The 15216-nt window shown below is 50.3% G+C and overlaps 1 protein-coding gene across 1 annotated transcript in view; it reads left to right on the top strand.

Annotated features, from left to right (window-relative positions):
* Positions 1-10164: 10164 nt before the first annotated feature.
* The window catches only part of LOC144508726 (uncharacterized), a 64972-nt gene continuing 59920 nt past the window's right edge, over positions 10165-15216 (top strand). The window contains exons 1-3 of the mRNA XM_078237033.1: positions 10165-10352; positions 13147-13406; positions 14277-14401. Coding sequence (XP_078093159.1) covers positions 10165-10352; positions 13147-13406; positions 14277-14401 — 573 coding nt within the window. The remainder of the gene's footprint in view (positions 10353-13146; positions 13407-14276; positions 14402-15216) is intronic.

Genomic DNA, 15216 nt, shown 5'->3' with positions numbered 1-15216 from the left:
GATTATGAGGGGCATGGACGGAGTGGATAGGGAGCAGCTGTTACCCTTAGTTGAAGGGTCAGTTATGAAGGGACACAAGTTAAAAGTGAGGCGTGGGAGGTTTAGGGGGGAATTTGAGGAAAAAGCCTTTTTACTCAGAGGGTGGTGAGGGTCTGGAATGCGCTGCCTGGGAGGGTGGTGGAGGCGGGATGCCTCACTTCCTTTAAAAAGTACCTGGATGAGTACTTGGCACATCAAAATATTCAAAGCTATGAGCCAAGTGCTGGCAAGTGGGATTAGGGGACAGGTCAGGGCCTTTCTTGCATCGATGCAGACTCGATGGGCTGAAGGGCCTCTCCTGTACTGTAATATTCTGTGATTCTGTACTGTTCACTGAAGTTAAAGATAGGGCTGAAATGTGCAGACCTGCTGACGTTGGCTAGACAGAAGTCAGATATCTGAAGTAATCCTAAAATGGGTGACATCAGTACAACCTGTCATGTTTTATGATGGCTGGGTACCTGAGAGATTGAGTAGAAGCTTGAAAGCAAGTGCCAATTCAAGGCAGAGGAATATTGAAAGGAGAGTTGGAAATTCTGGAGGTGGATCCTTGGTGAAAACAAATGAGGGAAAGCATTGTTTAAAGGACAATTCCAAGCTGGGTCTTCTTGAGAATGGCTCTTCGAAACTCATATCATAATCTTCAGGGGGGAGCTGAGGAAAAATCCAGAGACGCTCGATTGAGTAACATTTAACTCTTGGATTCTGAGTGGGGTGTGGCTGAGCACAGTTATTGGTTTACAGGGATAGTGCAGTTACTAAAGATAAGGGGGAGTGAAAGAGTATTGATTATAATCAAAATCATCATGTCTAATAAATGTTTTTTTCACTGTTAGAAGATAATGGGATGGCGTGTGTGTCTGCTCCTCCACCTTTTCACAAAAATGTAAAAGTAATGGGTGGGATTTTACAGGCTCATTCATCCATAAAATCCCACCTGAGGTCAACAGACCTTCCGGTTATCCGTCCCCCGCCCCCTCCCATTCCCGTGACAGGTGGGGAGGTACAATTCCATCAATGCCTTTTGAGCCAGGGTTCCAAACTGGGATCTTCTAATAGAATGCACAGAATTCCTACTGTGCAGAAGGAGGCCATTCAGCCCATTGAATGTGCAATGGCTCTCCGAAAGAGTAACTTACGCAGTCCCACCTCCCCCTCCTCCCTATCCCCGTAAACCCGTGCATTGACCATGGCCAATCCACCCAACCTACATATCTGTCAGTACTGACCCTCTGGCAGTGCAGCACTCCCTCAGTACTGACCCTCTGACAGTGCGGCACTCCCTCAGTACTGACCCTCTGACAGTGCGGCACTCCCTCAGTACTGACCCTCTGACAGTGCGGCACTCCCTCAGCACTGACCCTCTGACAGTGCAGCACTCCCTGAGTACTGACCCTCTGACAGTGCGGCACTCCCTCAGTACTGACCCTCTGGCAGTGCGGCACTCCCTCAGTACTGACCCTCTGACAGTGCGGCACTCCCTCAGTACTGACAGTGCGGCACTCCCTCAGTACTGACCCTCTCACAGTGCGGCACTCCCTCAGTACTGACCCTCTGACAGTGCGGCACTCCCTCAGTACTGACCCTCTGACAGTGCAACACTCCCTCAGTACTGACCCTCTGACAGTGCAACACTCCCTCAGTACTGACCCTCTGACAGTGCAGCACTCCCTCAGTACTGACCCTCTGGCAGTGCGGCAGTCCCTCAGTACTGACCCTCTGACAGTGCGGCACTCCCTCAGTACTGACAGTGCGGCACTCCCTCAGTACTGACCCTCTGACAGTGCAACACTCCCTCAGCACTGACCCTCTGACAGTGCAACACTCCCTCAGTACTGACCCTCTGACAGTGCGGCACTCCCTCAGCACTGACCCTCTCACAGTGCGGCACTCCCTCAGTACTGACCCTCTGACAGTGCGGCACTCCCTCAGCACTGACCCTCTGACAGTGCAACACTCCCTCAGTACTGACCCTCTGACAGTGCGGCACTCCCTCAGCACTGACCCTCTCACAGTGCGGCACTCCCTCAGTACTGACCCTCTGACAGTGCAACACTCCCTCAGTACTGACCCTCTGACAGTGCGGCAGTCCCTCAGTACTGACCCTCTGACAGTGCGGCAGTCCCTCAGTACTGACCCTCTGACAGTGCGGCACTCCCTCAGTACTGACCCTCTGGCAGTGCGGCAGTCCCTCAGTACTGACCCTCTGACAGTGCGGCACTCCCTCAGTACTGACAGTGCGGCACTCCCTCAGTACTGACCCTCTGACAGTGCAACACTCCCTCAGTACTGACCCTCTGACAGTGCAGCACTCCCTCAGCACTGACCCTCTGACAGTGCAACACTCCCTCAGTACTGACCCTCTGACAGTGCGGCACTCCCTCAGCACTGACCCTCTCACAGTGCGGCACTCCCTCAGTACTGACCCTCTGACAGTGCGGCACTCCCTCAGCACAGACCCTCTGACAGTGCAACACTCCCTCAGTACTGACCCTCTCACAGTGCGGCACTCCCTCAGTACTGACCGTCTGACAGTGCAACACTCCCTCAGCACAGACCCTCTGACAGTGCAACACTCCCTCAGTACTGACCCTCTGACAGTGCAGCACTCCCTCAGCACTGACCCTCCGACAGTGCAGCACTCCCTCAGTACTGACCCTCTGACAGTGCGGCACTCCCTCAGCACTGACCCTGTGACAGTGCGGCACTCCCTCAGTACTGACCCTGTGACAGTGCGGCACTCCCTCAGTACTGACCCTATGACAGTGCAGCACTCCCTCAGTACTGACCCTCTGACAGTGCGGCACTCCCTCAGTACTGACCCTCTGACAGTGCGGCACTCCCTCAGTACTGACCCTCTGACAGTGCGGCACTCCCTCAGTACTGACCCTCTGACAGTGCGGCACTCCCTCAGTACTGACCCTCTGACAGTGCGGCACTCCCTCAGTACTGACCCTCTGACAGTGCGGCACTCCCTCAGTACTGACCCTCTGACAGTGCGGCACTCCCTGTCTCTGGAGAGATTATTGGAATGTTCTCTGCAGTGTGGAGAACGGTGCGGAGAAATTCCTGTGATGGAATCATGCGAATGGCCGCTCTTTAGCCTGACAGTGTGGTGAGGGGGTACTGCGGGGTGTGAATAAACTCAGGACCACATGCAGTGTTAAGCTGTGGTAAATAAAGCCCAGGCTCGCTTCACATGCCCTCAGTAGGCCTTGCGATGGGAACTGAGTGCACAAAACATTCCTCCAGCCCATTCTGGGCACCACTCACTCGAGCTGGGATGTCAGTGTCTCGGGAAGGGTGCAGAGCAGATTAACTGGAATGGAACCTGGAAGGAATCCCTGAGTCAGGGAAACTCCAAAGCTCAGGATGAAGACACTCAGCCCTTCTTGTGTGTGCCTGCCAGCCTTCTGTATGTCACTGTGTCCCACTACCCCACAATCCTCCTCCAGCCCTGTACACAACTACTGATCAGTCAACAATCCAATTATTTTTCAAAATTCTTGATTGGATCTCCCTCTCCCACTCCCACACTCTCAGAGAGTGAATTCCCGATCTTAATCCCCTCTCCCACAAACTCACACAGTGAATTCCCAATCCTAATCCCTCTCCCACACTCTCAGACATGGAATTCCTGATCCTAATCCCTCTCCCACACTCTCACACAGTGAATTCCCGATCCTAATCTCTCTCCCACACTCTCACATAGGCAATTCCCGCTCCTAATCCCTCTCCCACACTCTCAGACATGGAATTCCTGATCCTAATCCCTCTCCCACACTCTCACACAGTGAATTCCCGCTCCTAATCCCTCTCCCACACTCTCACACAGAATTCCCAATCCTAATCCCTCTCCCACACTCTCACACAGAATTCCCAATCCTAATCCCTCTCCACACTCTCACACAGTGAATTCCCGATTCTAATCTCTCTCCCACACTCTCAGTGAGTGAATTCCGATTCTAATCTCTCTCCCACACTCTCACGTAGGGAATTCCCGCTCCTAATCCCTCTCCCACACTATCACACAGAATTCCCAATGCTAATCCCTCTCCCACACTCTCACACAGAATTCCCAATCTTAATCCCTCTCCCACACTCTCACACAGAATTCCCAATCCTAATCCCTCTCCCACACTCTCAGTGAGTGAATTCCCGCTCCTAATCCCTCTCCCACACTCTCACACAGTGAATTCCCGATTCTAATCTCTCTCCCACACTCTCACACAGAATTCCCAATCCTAATCCCTCTCCCACACTCTCACACAGTAAATTCCCGATCCTAACCCCTCGGTGTGTGATAAATATTGTCCCCATGTTGCAGTCCTGTCTTCACCAATCTCCTCCAACCCTTTGGTTCTCACCATGTGCCAATAGGATCAGCCTCAACCCGTCTACAGTTGATAACCTGGTCAAAGATTCCGGGTGACAGAAAAGTCGCCGGTATTGTGAGTTGAGAGGAGGTTTTTTTATTTGCTTTATTTTTTAATGTCACAAATTACTGCAATGAAGTTACTGTGAAAATCCCCTAGTCACCACACTCCGGCACCTGTTCGGGTACACTGAGAGAGAATTTAGCATGGCCAATGCACCTAACCTGCACATCTTTGGACAGTGGGAGGAAACTGGAGCACCCGGAGGAAACCGATGCAGACACGGGGAGAACGTGCAGTCTCCGCACAGACAGTGACCCAAGCCGGGAATCGAACCCGGGTCCCCGGCGCTGTGAGGCAGCAGTGCTAACCACTGTGCCACCGAGCCGCACCCAGTCTGCGTTAAACTTGCAAAGGACACAGGCAAAGGAGGAAGTGAAATTTAACATGGGGAACTGTGAAGTGATTCAGTTACACGGGCAAGGATCAGGAGTGTGCCACTCGGCCCCTCACGCCTGCTGCCCCATTCAACAACATCTAGCCTGATTGGATTGTAACCTCGACCCCACATTCCCACTGACCCCCGATAACACTTGGCCCCTTTGTTAATCGAGAATCTATCTCGCTGTGCTCAAAAAATATTCAAAGACTCTGCTCCCACTGCCTTTTGAGGAAGAGAGTTCCGGAAACCACCCCCCACTCCCCCCCACCCCCCCCACCCCCCCTCCACCCGTGCCCACCGAGAGAAAACATTTCTCTTCATCTCCATCTGAAATAGGCGACCATTTATTTTTATACAGTGACCCTTGGTTCTAGATCCTCCAACAAGAGGAAATATCCTCTCCACATCCACCCTGTCAACACCCTCAAGATCTTAAAGATCTCGATCAAGTTGCCTCTTACTCTTCTAAACTCCAGTAGATACAAACCTAACCTCTCCAACCTTTCTTCATTAGACATTAGACCCGTACACTCCTGGGATTAGTCTAGAATCATAGAATCATAGAATCCCTATGTGCAGAAGAGGACCATCGGTGCAGATTCGATGGGCCGAATGGTCTTCTTCTGCACTGTAGGCATTCTATGATTCTATGCAGTAGGACAGAATGAAACAACGGTTAATAAAGCATATTGTATCCTAGGCTTTATTAATAGGAGCAGAGAGGATAAGAGCACTGAGGTTATGATAAAGTTGAATAAGACATTGGTTTAGCCTAAACTGGAATATTGTCTCCAGTTCTGACTGTCACACTGCAGGTTGGACGCGAAGGTGTTCGAGAGAGGAGAAAGATTCACCATGGTTCCAGGGATGTGGGATTTCAGTGACATGACTCGATTGGAAAATCTGGGATTATTCTGGGAGAACAAAAGGCCAAGAGAGAGAATTAAAAATAAAACACAGCGTATGCTGAAATCTGATGCAAAGCAGAAAATGCTGGAAAATCCCAGCAGGTCTGACAGTATCGATGGAGAGAGAATAGAGCCAACGTTTTGAGTCTGGATGACGCTTGGACAGAGCTGAGGTGGAGAGGGAGATTTGATCGAGGGGTTCAAAATCGTGAGGGGGTTTGGGATGGAGTGGCGAGGGAGGAACTCTTCCCATTGGGGAGGGATCGGGAACCGGGGAACACAGATTGAAGGTAATTGGGAAAATGATCTGATGGGGAAATGAGATCTATCGACTCAACGAGTTGTTGCGATCTGGAAGGCGCGGCCTGAAAGGGCGGTGGAAGCAGATTCAACAGGAACTTTCAAAAGGGGCAATTGGAGAAATACTGGAAGGGGAAAATTTACAGGGATGTTGGGGGAGAGAGCAGGGGAGGGCGTGAGTGGGGACTAATTGGAGAGATCTTTCAAAGAGCTAGCACAGGATACACAAAGGGCCAAATGGCCTCATTTGATGCTCTATTATTCCACAATATAACTTTGTCCTTGAACTACAGATCGCATTTGCAGGGTGTCAGGAGCATGGGCATCAGGAGGCAGCTTGGGGTATGCTGTATGTGACGATACTGTGCCTTTAAGGAATATCCTTGGGTCATGTTTCTTGTGCAGGATTTGTTTTAGCAGCCAGTTCTATTATCGGTGCTGCTTTGTCTGTACCTGGCAGTCCCTGTTGTTACTGCAGCAGCATAATTGATCTTAATTGCTACAATGTTTGTTTTAATCTGGACTAATGCAAGGTTGGTATTTAGTGTTTGCAAGAACAAAGAACAGTACAGCACAGGAACAGGCCCTTCGGCCCTCCAAGCCTGTGCCAATCATGATGCCTGCCTAAACTAAAACCGTATGCACTTACGGAGACCGTATCCTTCCAATCCCATCCTATTCATGTATTCGTCTGGTTGCCTCTTAAATGCCGCTATCCTACCTGCTCCCACCACCTCCCCGGGCAGCGTATTTCCCCTGGGGCTTTTCAGTGTGAGGGTTGATTCGGGTTTTGACAGGAAAGGTCATGTGACTGGGTGGGGCTCGGCGCTCAAAGAGAAGCCCAGCTCAGTTGCTGCTTGGGATCTGCAGAGAGAAGAAATAGCTCTCTGTCTGTCTCTTTTTGGAGAGTGTGACTGCCAGAAAATAGGAATTTTTCTCTGAGGTTCTGCTGTTTGAAGGTCGAGTTTTCTCTGGAATCTGCCGTATGGGAGTCAGAATGCAAGTGTCTTTCTGCATTTGTCCAGAGGGGTTAAAGGTTGGAAGTCTCCATGTAAGCAACTCTGTTTTTGGTAATAATTGGTTCTGAATTAAGATGTAAGTCTACAGGGATATTGCTTAAATTATAGAGATCGATAGCTGTTAAGAATTATGCTTTGCCTTGTTTAAGTGTTTTATTGGTACAAGTAATGCTAATTCTTTTTGCTATATTCTAACTGTGTTGCTAAATAAAGTTTGTTTTAATAAAAGCTTCCTAATGGGTCAATAGAATCACACCTGGAGTGAAACTACAATTGTATAGGGTGTTGTTGAGGCTACACCTGGAGTATTGTGTATAGTTTTGGTGTCCTTATCTGAGGAAGGATGTCCTTGCTATGGAGGGAGCACAGCGAAGGTTTACCAGGCTGATTCCTGGGATGGCAGGTCTGTCATATGAGGAGAGACTAAGCCAGTTAGGATTATATTCACTGGAGTTTAGAAGAGTGAGAAAGGATCTCGTAGCAACTTATAGAATTCTAACAGTGTTAGATAAGGTAGATTCAGAAAGAATGTTCCCTATGGTGGGGGAGTGCAGAACTAGGGGACATAGTTTGAGGATAAGGGATAAATCTTTTTGGACTGAGGTGAGGGGACATTTCTTCATGCAGAGGGTGGCACAGTGGTTAGCACTGCTGCCTCAGAGCACCAGGGATCCGGGATTCGATTCCCGGCTTGGGTCACTGTATGTGTGGCGTTTGCATGTTCTCCCCGTGTCTGCGTGGGTTTCCTCCGGGTGCTCCAGTTCCCTCCCATAGAGGTGTAGGTTACGTTGATTGGCCGTGCTAAATTGCCCCTGAGTGTCCCAAGATATGTAGGTTAGGCTAAATATCCCTTTAGTGTCAGGGGGACTAGCTAGGGTAAATGCATGGGGTTAGGGAATGGGGCCTGGCTGGGATTGTGGTCAGTGCAGACTCGATGGGCCGAATGGCCTCCTTCTGCACTGTAGGGATTCTATGATTCTACGACGGGGGTGGGGAAAGGTTCATTTGACTGATTCCTGGGATGAGAGGGTTGTCCCTGAGAGGAGAGATTGGGCCCAGGTCCTTAGGAGTCCAAAGGAATGAGCGGTCATCTTGCACGTGATTAATTCGGAAAGGGTTTGACGGGGTCGAAGACAGTGTGAGGCTGTTTTACACCCCTCCCCCACCCTGGCAAGGCTGGTGCACATTGGGGTATGGTCACGAACTTGTGATGACATGGAGGGAGGTGGCCATTTTGAACAGAGACAAGGAGAAATGTCTTCACTCGGAGGGGGTGATGAATCTGTGGAAACCTCTCCCCAATCCCAGAGAGTTCCGGACACTCCGTCACTGAGTGCATTCAAAACCGAGCAGGGTGGCACGGTGGCACTGTGGTTGGCACTGCTGCCTCACAGCGCCAGGGACCCAGGTTCAATTCTCGGCTTGGGTCACTGTCTGTGTGGCGTTTGCACGTTCTCCTCATGTCTGCGTGGGTTTCCTCCGGGTGCTCCGGTTTCCTCCCACAGTTCAAAGATGTGCAGGTTGGGTGGATTGGCCGTGCTAAATTGCCTCTTGGCAGGATGGATATGAGGGGTTATGGGGATGGGTGAGATTGTTGTGATGGGTGCAGACTCGATGGGCCAAGTGGCCTTCTTCTGCGCTGTAGGGATTCAGTAATTCTAGGACCGAGATCGAGAGATTTAGAACAGAGAAGAGTACAGCACAGGAACAGGCCCTTCGGCCCACCATGTTATGCTGAACATGGTGCCAAATTAAACTAATCCCTTCTGCCTACCGTGCTCCATATCCCTCTAATCCTTGCATATTCATGCGCTTATCTAAAAGCCCCTTAAATGCCCCTATCGTATCTGCCTCCACCACCACCCCGACAGCAGGTAGCAGATACCTACCACTCTCTGTGTAAAAACATCTCCTTTGACCATTCCCCCTCTCACCTTCAGTACATGCTCCCGAGTATTAGATATTTCAACTCTGGGGAAAAGATTCTGACTGTCAACCCTATCTACGCCTCTCATAATTTTATACCTCTATCAGGTCTCCCCTCAGCCTCCGCCGCTCCAGAGAAAACAACCCTAGTTTGTCCAGCATCTCCTTATAGCTCATATACCCTCTAATCCAGGCAGCATCCTGGTAAACCTCCTCTGCACCCTCTCCAAAGCCTCCACATCCTGATTTGATTTGATGAGATTTGATTTATTATTGTCACATGTATTAGGATACAGTGAAAAGTATTGTTTCTTGCACGCTATACAGACAAAGCATACCATTCATAGAGAAGGAAAGGAAAGAGTGCAGAATGTAGCGTTACAGTCATAGCTAGGGTGTAGGGAAAGATCAACTTAGGTCCATTCGAAAGTCTGACGGCAGCAGGGAAGAAGCTGTTCTTGAGTCGGTCGGTACATGACCCCAGACTTTTGTACCTTTTTCCCAATGGAAGTAGGTGGAAGAGAGAAGTCCGGGGAGTGTGGGGTCCTTAATTATGCTGGCTGCTTTGCCGAGGCAGCGGGAAGTGTAGACAGAGTCAATGGATGGGAGGCTGGTTTGTGTGATGGACTGGGCTACATTCACAACCTTGCAGTCTTAGACCTAGTTTCTTGTGGTCTTGGGCAGAGCAGGAGCCAGACCAAGCTGTGATACATCCGGAGAGAATGCTTTCTGTGATGCATCTGTAAAAGTTGGTGAGAGTCGTAGTGGACATGTCAAATTTCCTTAGCCTTCATGTAATGTGGTGACCAGAATTGAACCCAATAGTCTTAAGTGTGGCCTAACCAAAGTTTTATAAAGCTGTCACATGACATCCTGACTCTTACACTCAATGCCTCGACCAATCGGGGCAGGCGTGCCACACGCCTTCTTTACCACCCTAACTACTTGTGTGGGCACTTTCAGGGAGCTACGGACTTGAACCCCAAGATCCGTCTGTACATCAAAGCACTTTATGGGCTTTGAGTGATAGGGCAGGGAAGGTGGAGTGAGTGAGGGAGATGGTCAGCCATGATTGCATTGATAGGGAAGGCTCAAGGGGCTGAATGGCCTCCTCCTGCTCACAGACTGCGCGTTCTTGCCTTCTCGGTTTTCGGATGGTCAGTCCGGTAACTTGCGTTCTGTGTTTCTTTTCAGCCTCAGCGTCCTCCGATGATAAGATTGTCGGGGGGTATGAGTGCAGCCCTCACTCTGTACCCTGGCAAGTCTCGCTGGACATGGGCTACCACGGCTGTGGGGGCTCTCTCATCAGTGACAGATGGGTCATCTCTGCTGCCCACTGCTGGTACTAGTAAGTGAGATCCATCTGCCTAATTCCCATCGCGGGAGTTCCTTATTCAGCCTTTCATCCACGTGCTAGCCCTCTGCAAGAGTAACTCAGCCTCTCCCACGCCCTCTATCTCCTCCCCATAACCCTGCACACTTCTCCCCATCCAGTTAATGATCCGATGCCCCTTTGGAAAGCTTCGATTGAATCTGCTTCCCCCACACTCTCTCAGGCACCAATCCTAACCACTCACTGGGAGATAAAGTTTCTCCTTGTATCTCCATTGAGCCTTTCACCTTCAAACCGTGACCCCCCTCCCCCCCCCCACCCCCCCCCCCCACTCTGATTCCCAATCCGTCCACCAATAGGAACAGTTCCTCCCTCTCCACTTTGTCCCAGAGCCCCCCCGCGAAATTGAACACCTCAATCAGATCTCCCTCTCCATCTTCTCTTCCCCCGTAGAGAACAATCCCAGATTCTACGATCGATCCACGTTGCTGAGCTCCCTCATCCCCGGAATAAGTCTGAGGAAAGTTTGTCCGAGCGTTTTCCTGTTTTTTATTCAGGATTTGCAACACCTGCAGTTCTGAGGAAGGACTTGATGGCGGGTGGAATTTTCTAGATCATTCCCCACAAAGAGTTTGGATAGCCCCTCCCCCAAACGCACAGGATCCTTGGAATGCTACCTGACGGGAGAGTCAGTAACGTTGATGGAGGGACAGGTAATGGCCTCAGGACACCTGGGAGAATCCCCTCTCTCTGTCACCTTCCCCAATGCCCCTCCCCCCCCCCACCCCCCAGCCCCCTCTCCTTCCAGATACTGACCACGGGATCTTGTAGGAGGACCAGGGGTCATGAGGGGGTGAGGGTGGAGGGTTGGGATGTGAGAAAGAATGTTTTGCTCTCAGATCTGGAACTAACTTCCTACGAGGGGCATGGGGTGGGAGGGGGTGGAGAAGATGGAAGATATGGTGGAAATTGGATGGGAACTGGAGGAAAATGGATTTTCAGGAAAATGGGGATAGAGCAGGAGGTGGGGGAGTGGTGTCTGACTGGATTAATGTACCAAGAGGCAGCAGGAATTCGATGGGCTGAATGGACGTGTCAGAATAATTCATTATGGTCTCAGTTCTCCCAAGTGGGGCCTGAAGGTCTCCTGATTCAGAGGCCACGACACTCATCCGTAAAAATATCCATTCATGGGATGTGAGTGTCGCTGGCCGGGTCCAGCATTTATTGCCCATCCCTAATTACCCCTTGAGAAGGTGGTGGGTGAGCCGCCATCTTGAACCCACTGCAGTCCCTGAGGTGTAGGTACACCCACAGTGCTGTTAGAGAGGGAGTTCCAGGATGAAGGGGAGGCGATGGCCTTGTGGTATTATCGCTAGACTATTAATCCAGAAATTCAGCTGATGTTCTGGAGACCTGGGTTCAAATCCCGCCACGGCAGCTGGTGGAATTCGAATTCTATAAAAATATCTGGAATTAAGAATCTACTGATGACCATGAAACCATAGTTGATTGTCAGAAAAGCCCATCTGGTTCACTCATGGTCTTTAGGGAAGGAAATCTGCTGCCCTTACCTGGTCTGGCCTACACGTGACTCCAGAGCCACAGCAATGTGGTTGACTTTTAACTGCCCACGGGCAACTAGGGATGGGCAATAAATGCTGGCCAGCCAGAGACGCCCGTGTCCCACAAATGAATTTAAAAAAATTGACCCCAGCAACAGTGAAGGAACGGATATATTTCCAAGTTAGGATGGTGAGTGAGGCGGAGGGGAACCTCGAGGTGGTGGTGTTCCCAGATATTTGCTGCTCCTTGTCCTTCTAAATAGTAGCGGTTGTGGGATTGTGGAAAGATGGGAGAAATGGGCATCCATTTTGGTGGGAATAACAACAAAATGGACTATTATTTAAATAGTAAAAACTTGCAGCATGCTGCTGTGCAGAGGGACCTGGGTGTCCTTGTGCATGAATCACAAAAGGTTGGTTTGCAGGTGCAGCAGGTAATTAAGAAGGCAAATGGAATTTTGTCCTTCATTGCTAGAGGGATGGAGATTAAAAACAGCGAGGTTATGTTGCAGCTGTATAAGGTGCTGGTGAGGCCACACCTGGAGTACTGTGTACAGTTTTGGTCTCCTTACTTGAGAAAGGATATACTGGCACTGGAGGGGGTACAGAGGAGATTCACTAGGTTGATTCCGGAGTTGAGAGGATTGGCTTATGAGGAGAGACTGAGTAGACTGGGGCGAAACTCATTGGAATTCAGAAGAATGAGTGGGGATCTTATGGAAACATATAAGATTATGAAGGGAATAGATAAGATAGAAGCAGGGAAGTTGTTTCCACTGGCAGGTGAAACTAGAACAAGGAGGCATGGCCTCAAAATATGGAGGAGCAGATTTAGGACTGAGTTGAGGAGGAACTTCTTCACACAAAGGGTTGTGAATCTGTGGAATTCCCTGCCCAGTGAAGCAGTTGAGGCTACCTCACTGAATGTTTTTAAGGCAAGGATAGATAAATTTTTGAACAGTAAAGGAATTAAGGGTTATGGTGAGTGGGCGGGTAAGTGGAGCTGAGTCCACAAAAAGATCAGCCATGATCTGATTGAATGGCGGGACAGACTTGAGGGGCCGGATGGCCTACTCCTGCTCCTAGTTCTTATGTTCTTATGAGACTGATGGAAGGGAGCGGGGTGATGGTGGGACGATCTCGCTGCTCCTTCTCGGGAGGTTTGAAGGGAGTTAGAGAGGGATTCAGGTCGTGACGTTTGTGTGGAATGAGATTTAACACTAACCTTGTCTTCACAGCCCCAGTCATCTGAAAGTGCTGCTCGGAGCACATAACCTGAAGGTGCACAGCAGTGGTGAGCAACTGGTTGGTGTGGAGAGCATTTACTGGCATCAGCAGTACAATTACCAAACCTTAGACTACGATATCATGCTGGTAAAACTCGCTCGGTCTGTGACGATGACTGACTTCATCAAACCCGTGCCACTGCCCACTGTATGCCCACTCCCCGACACCCAATGCATTGTCTCTGGCTGGGGCAACATCTACTCCGATAACGGTAGGCGCACCGTGAACAATTTTCTCTCATTTCAGTTCGAGCGAGGGGGCAAAGGGACATGTATCATCGATACCGGAACAATATCAGAGTAATAGACATCAACACAACAGATACCTGTCCTGGGAGTGTCTGATGGGGACAGTGTAGAGGGAACTTTACCCTGTATCTAACCCCGTGCTGTCCCTGTCCTGGGAGTGTTTGATGGGGACAGTGTAGAGGGAACTTTACCCTGTATCTAACCCCGTGCTGTACCTGTCCTGGGAGTGTTTGATGGGGACAGTGTAGAGGGAGCTTTACTCTGTATCTAACCCCGTGCTGTACCTGTCCTGGGAGTGTTTGAGGGGGACAGTGTAGAGGGAGCTTTACTCTGTATCTAACCCCGTGCTGCACCTGTCCTGGGAGTGTTTGATGGGGGACGGTGTAGAGGGAGCTTTACTCTGTATCTAACCCCATGCTGTACCTGTCCTGGGAGTGTTTGAGGGGGACAGTGTAGAGGGAGCTTTACTCTGTATCTAACCCCGTGCTGTCCCTGTCCTGGGAGTGTTTGATGTGGACAGTGTCGAGGGAGCTTTACTCTGTATCTAACCCCGTGCTGTCCCTGTCCTGGGAGTGTTTGATGGGGACAGTGTAGAGGGAGCTTTACTCTGTATCTAACCCCGTGCTGTACCTGTCCTGGGAGTGTTTGATGGGGACAGTGTAGAGGGAGCTTTACTCTGTATCTAACACCATGCTGTCCCTGTCCTGGGAGTGTTTGATGGGGACAGTGTAGAGAATTGAGTGTGTGTGGGACTAAGTTTGAGGAAAAGTTGCTGGCTCTCTGTCTTGTCTAATGAAGAATTATTGATTTTCTTTGCAAAGTGTTCATGCCAGATGAACTCCAATGTGTGAATGTGCCATTGATGAATGATGCTGCTTGTAACCAAGGCTACCCTGGACTTATCACCAGCCACATGATCTGTGCTGGCTACATGGAGGGTGGAAAAGACGCTTGCAATGTAAGTATCGTTACACCATCAGTTACCCGAAAGGACCTCCCATTCTTCATTGGCGGATCACCCCGTGGCATTGCTCCTCGTGTGAGCGCAATCTGTTCTATTACACCTATCCACGCAAAAACAACTTGCATTTGTATAGCGCCTCTCCCAGCCTCCAAATGTTTCATATTTCCTCAGAGTCTGGCCAGTCTTGTAACATCGAGCTGCGTACAGTGAGATCCCAGGAACAGCAGTGAGTTAATGACCCCGGCCATCCACTTTTCAATAACTGTGTTTGAGGGGTCATTATCAGCCTGGCGTTACGGGGCTCAAGCCCCAGGGCTCAGATCCGTCCCCATGGGCAGTTAATGCAGAGGTGCGTGAGGCCTACCCACCGAGACAGACCTTCCCCTAACCCTGTGACACAGCGGGAGTTCCCACGAGCAGGAACATCCTTGCCCACTTCCCATGCATCTTGAAATGTGCTTCTAAGGAATGGGGATTAATCCCCCTGCTGTTTTCCAGCTGGTATTCTTGACCTATGGGTGGCTATGTCCCAAAATCAAATCTGGCCCCAGCAAACAAACTTTCTGTCTGCAAGCACTCTTCCAATTCCGGCCTCTTGAGCATCCCCCAAATCCCATCGCTCCACCATTGGCGGCCGTGACTACAGCTGCCTGGGGTGTGGAGGGGGCCCTCAGCTCTGGAATTCCCTCCCTAAACCTCTCCACCTCCTTCTCCCACTCTCCTTCTCTCACTCCCTCCCTCTCTCTCCAAAAACGGTCCTTAAATCTTCTTTCTTTGACCGAGCTTTTGATCTCCTAGCCGTCCCCATA

This window comes from Mustelus asterias, chromosome 20 (assembly GCF_964213995.1).
Source record: "Mustelus asterias chromosome 20, sMusAst1.hap1.1, whole genome shotgun sequence".
In the NCBI taxonomy this organism is placed as follows: Eukaryota; Metazoa; Chordata; class Chondrichthyes; order Carcharhiniformes; family Triakidae; genus Mustelus; species Mustelus asterias.
Note: the sequence above shows the minus strand (reverse complement) of the source record. Positions and strands in the feature narration are given on the sequence as shown.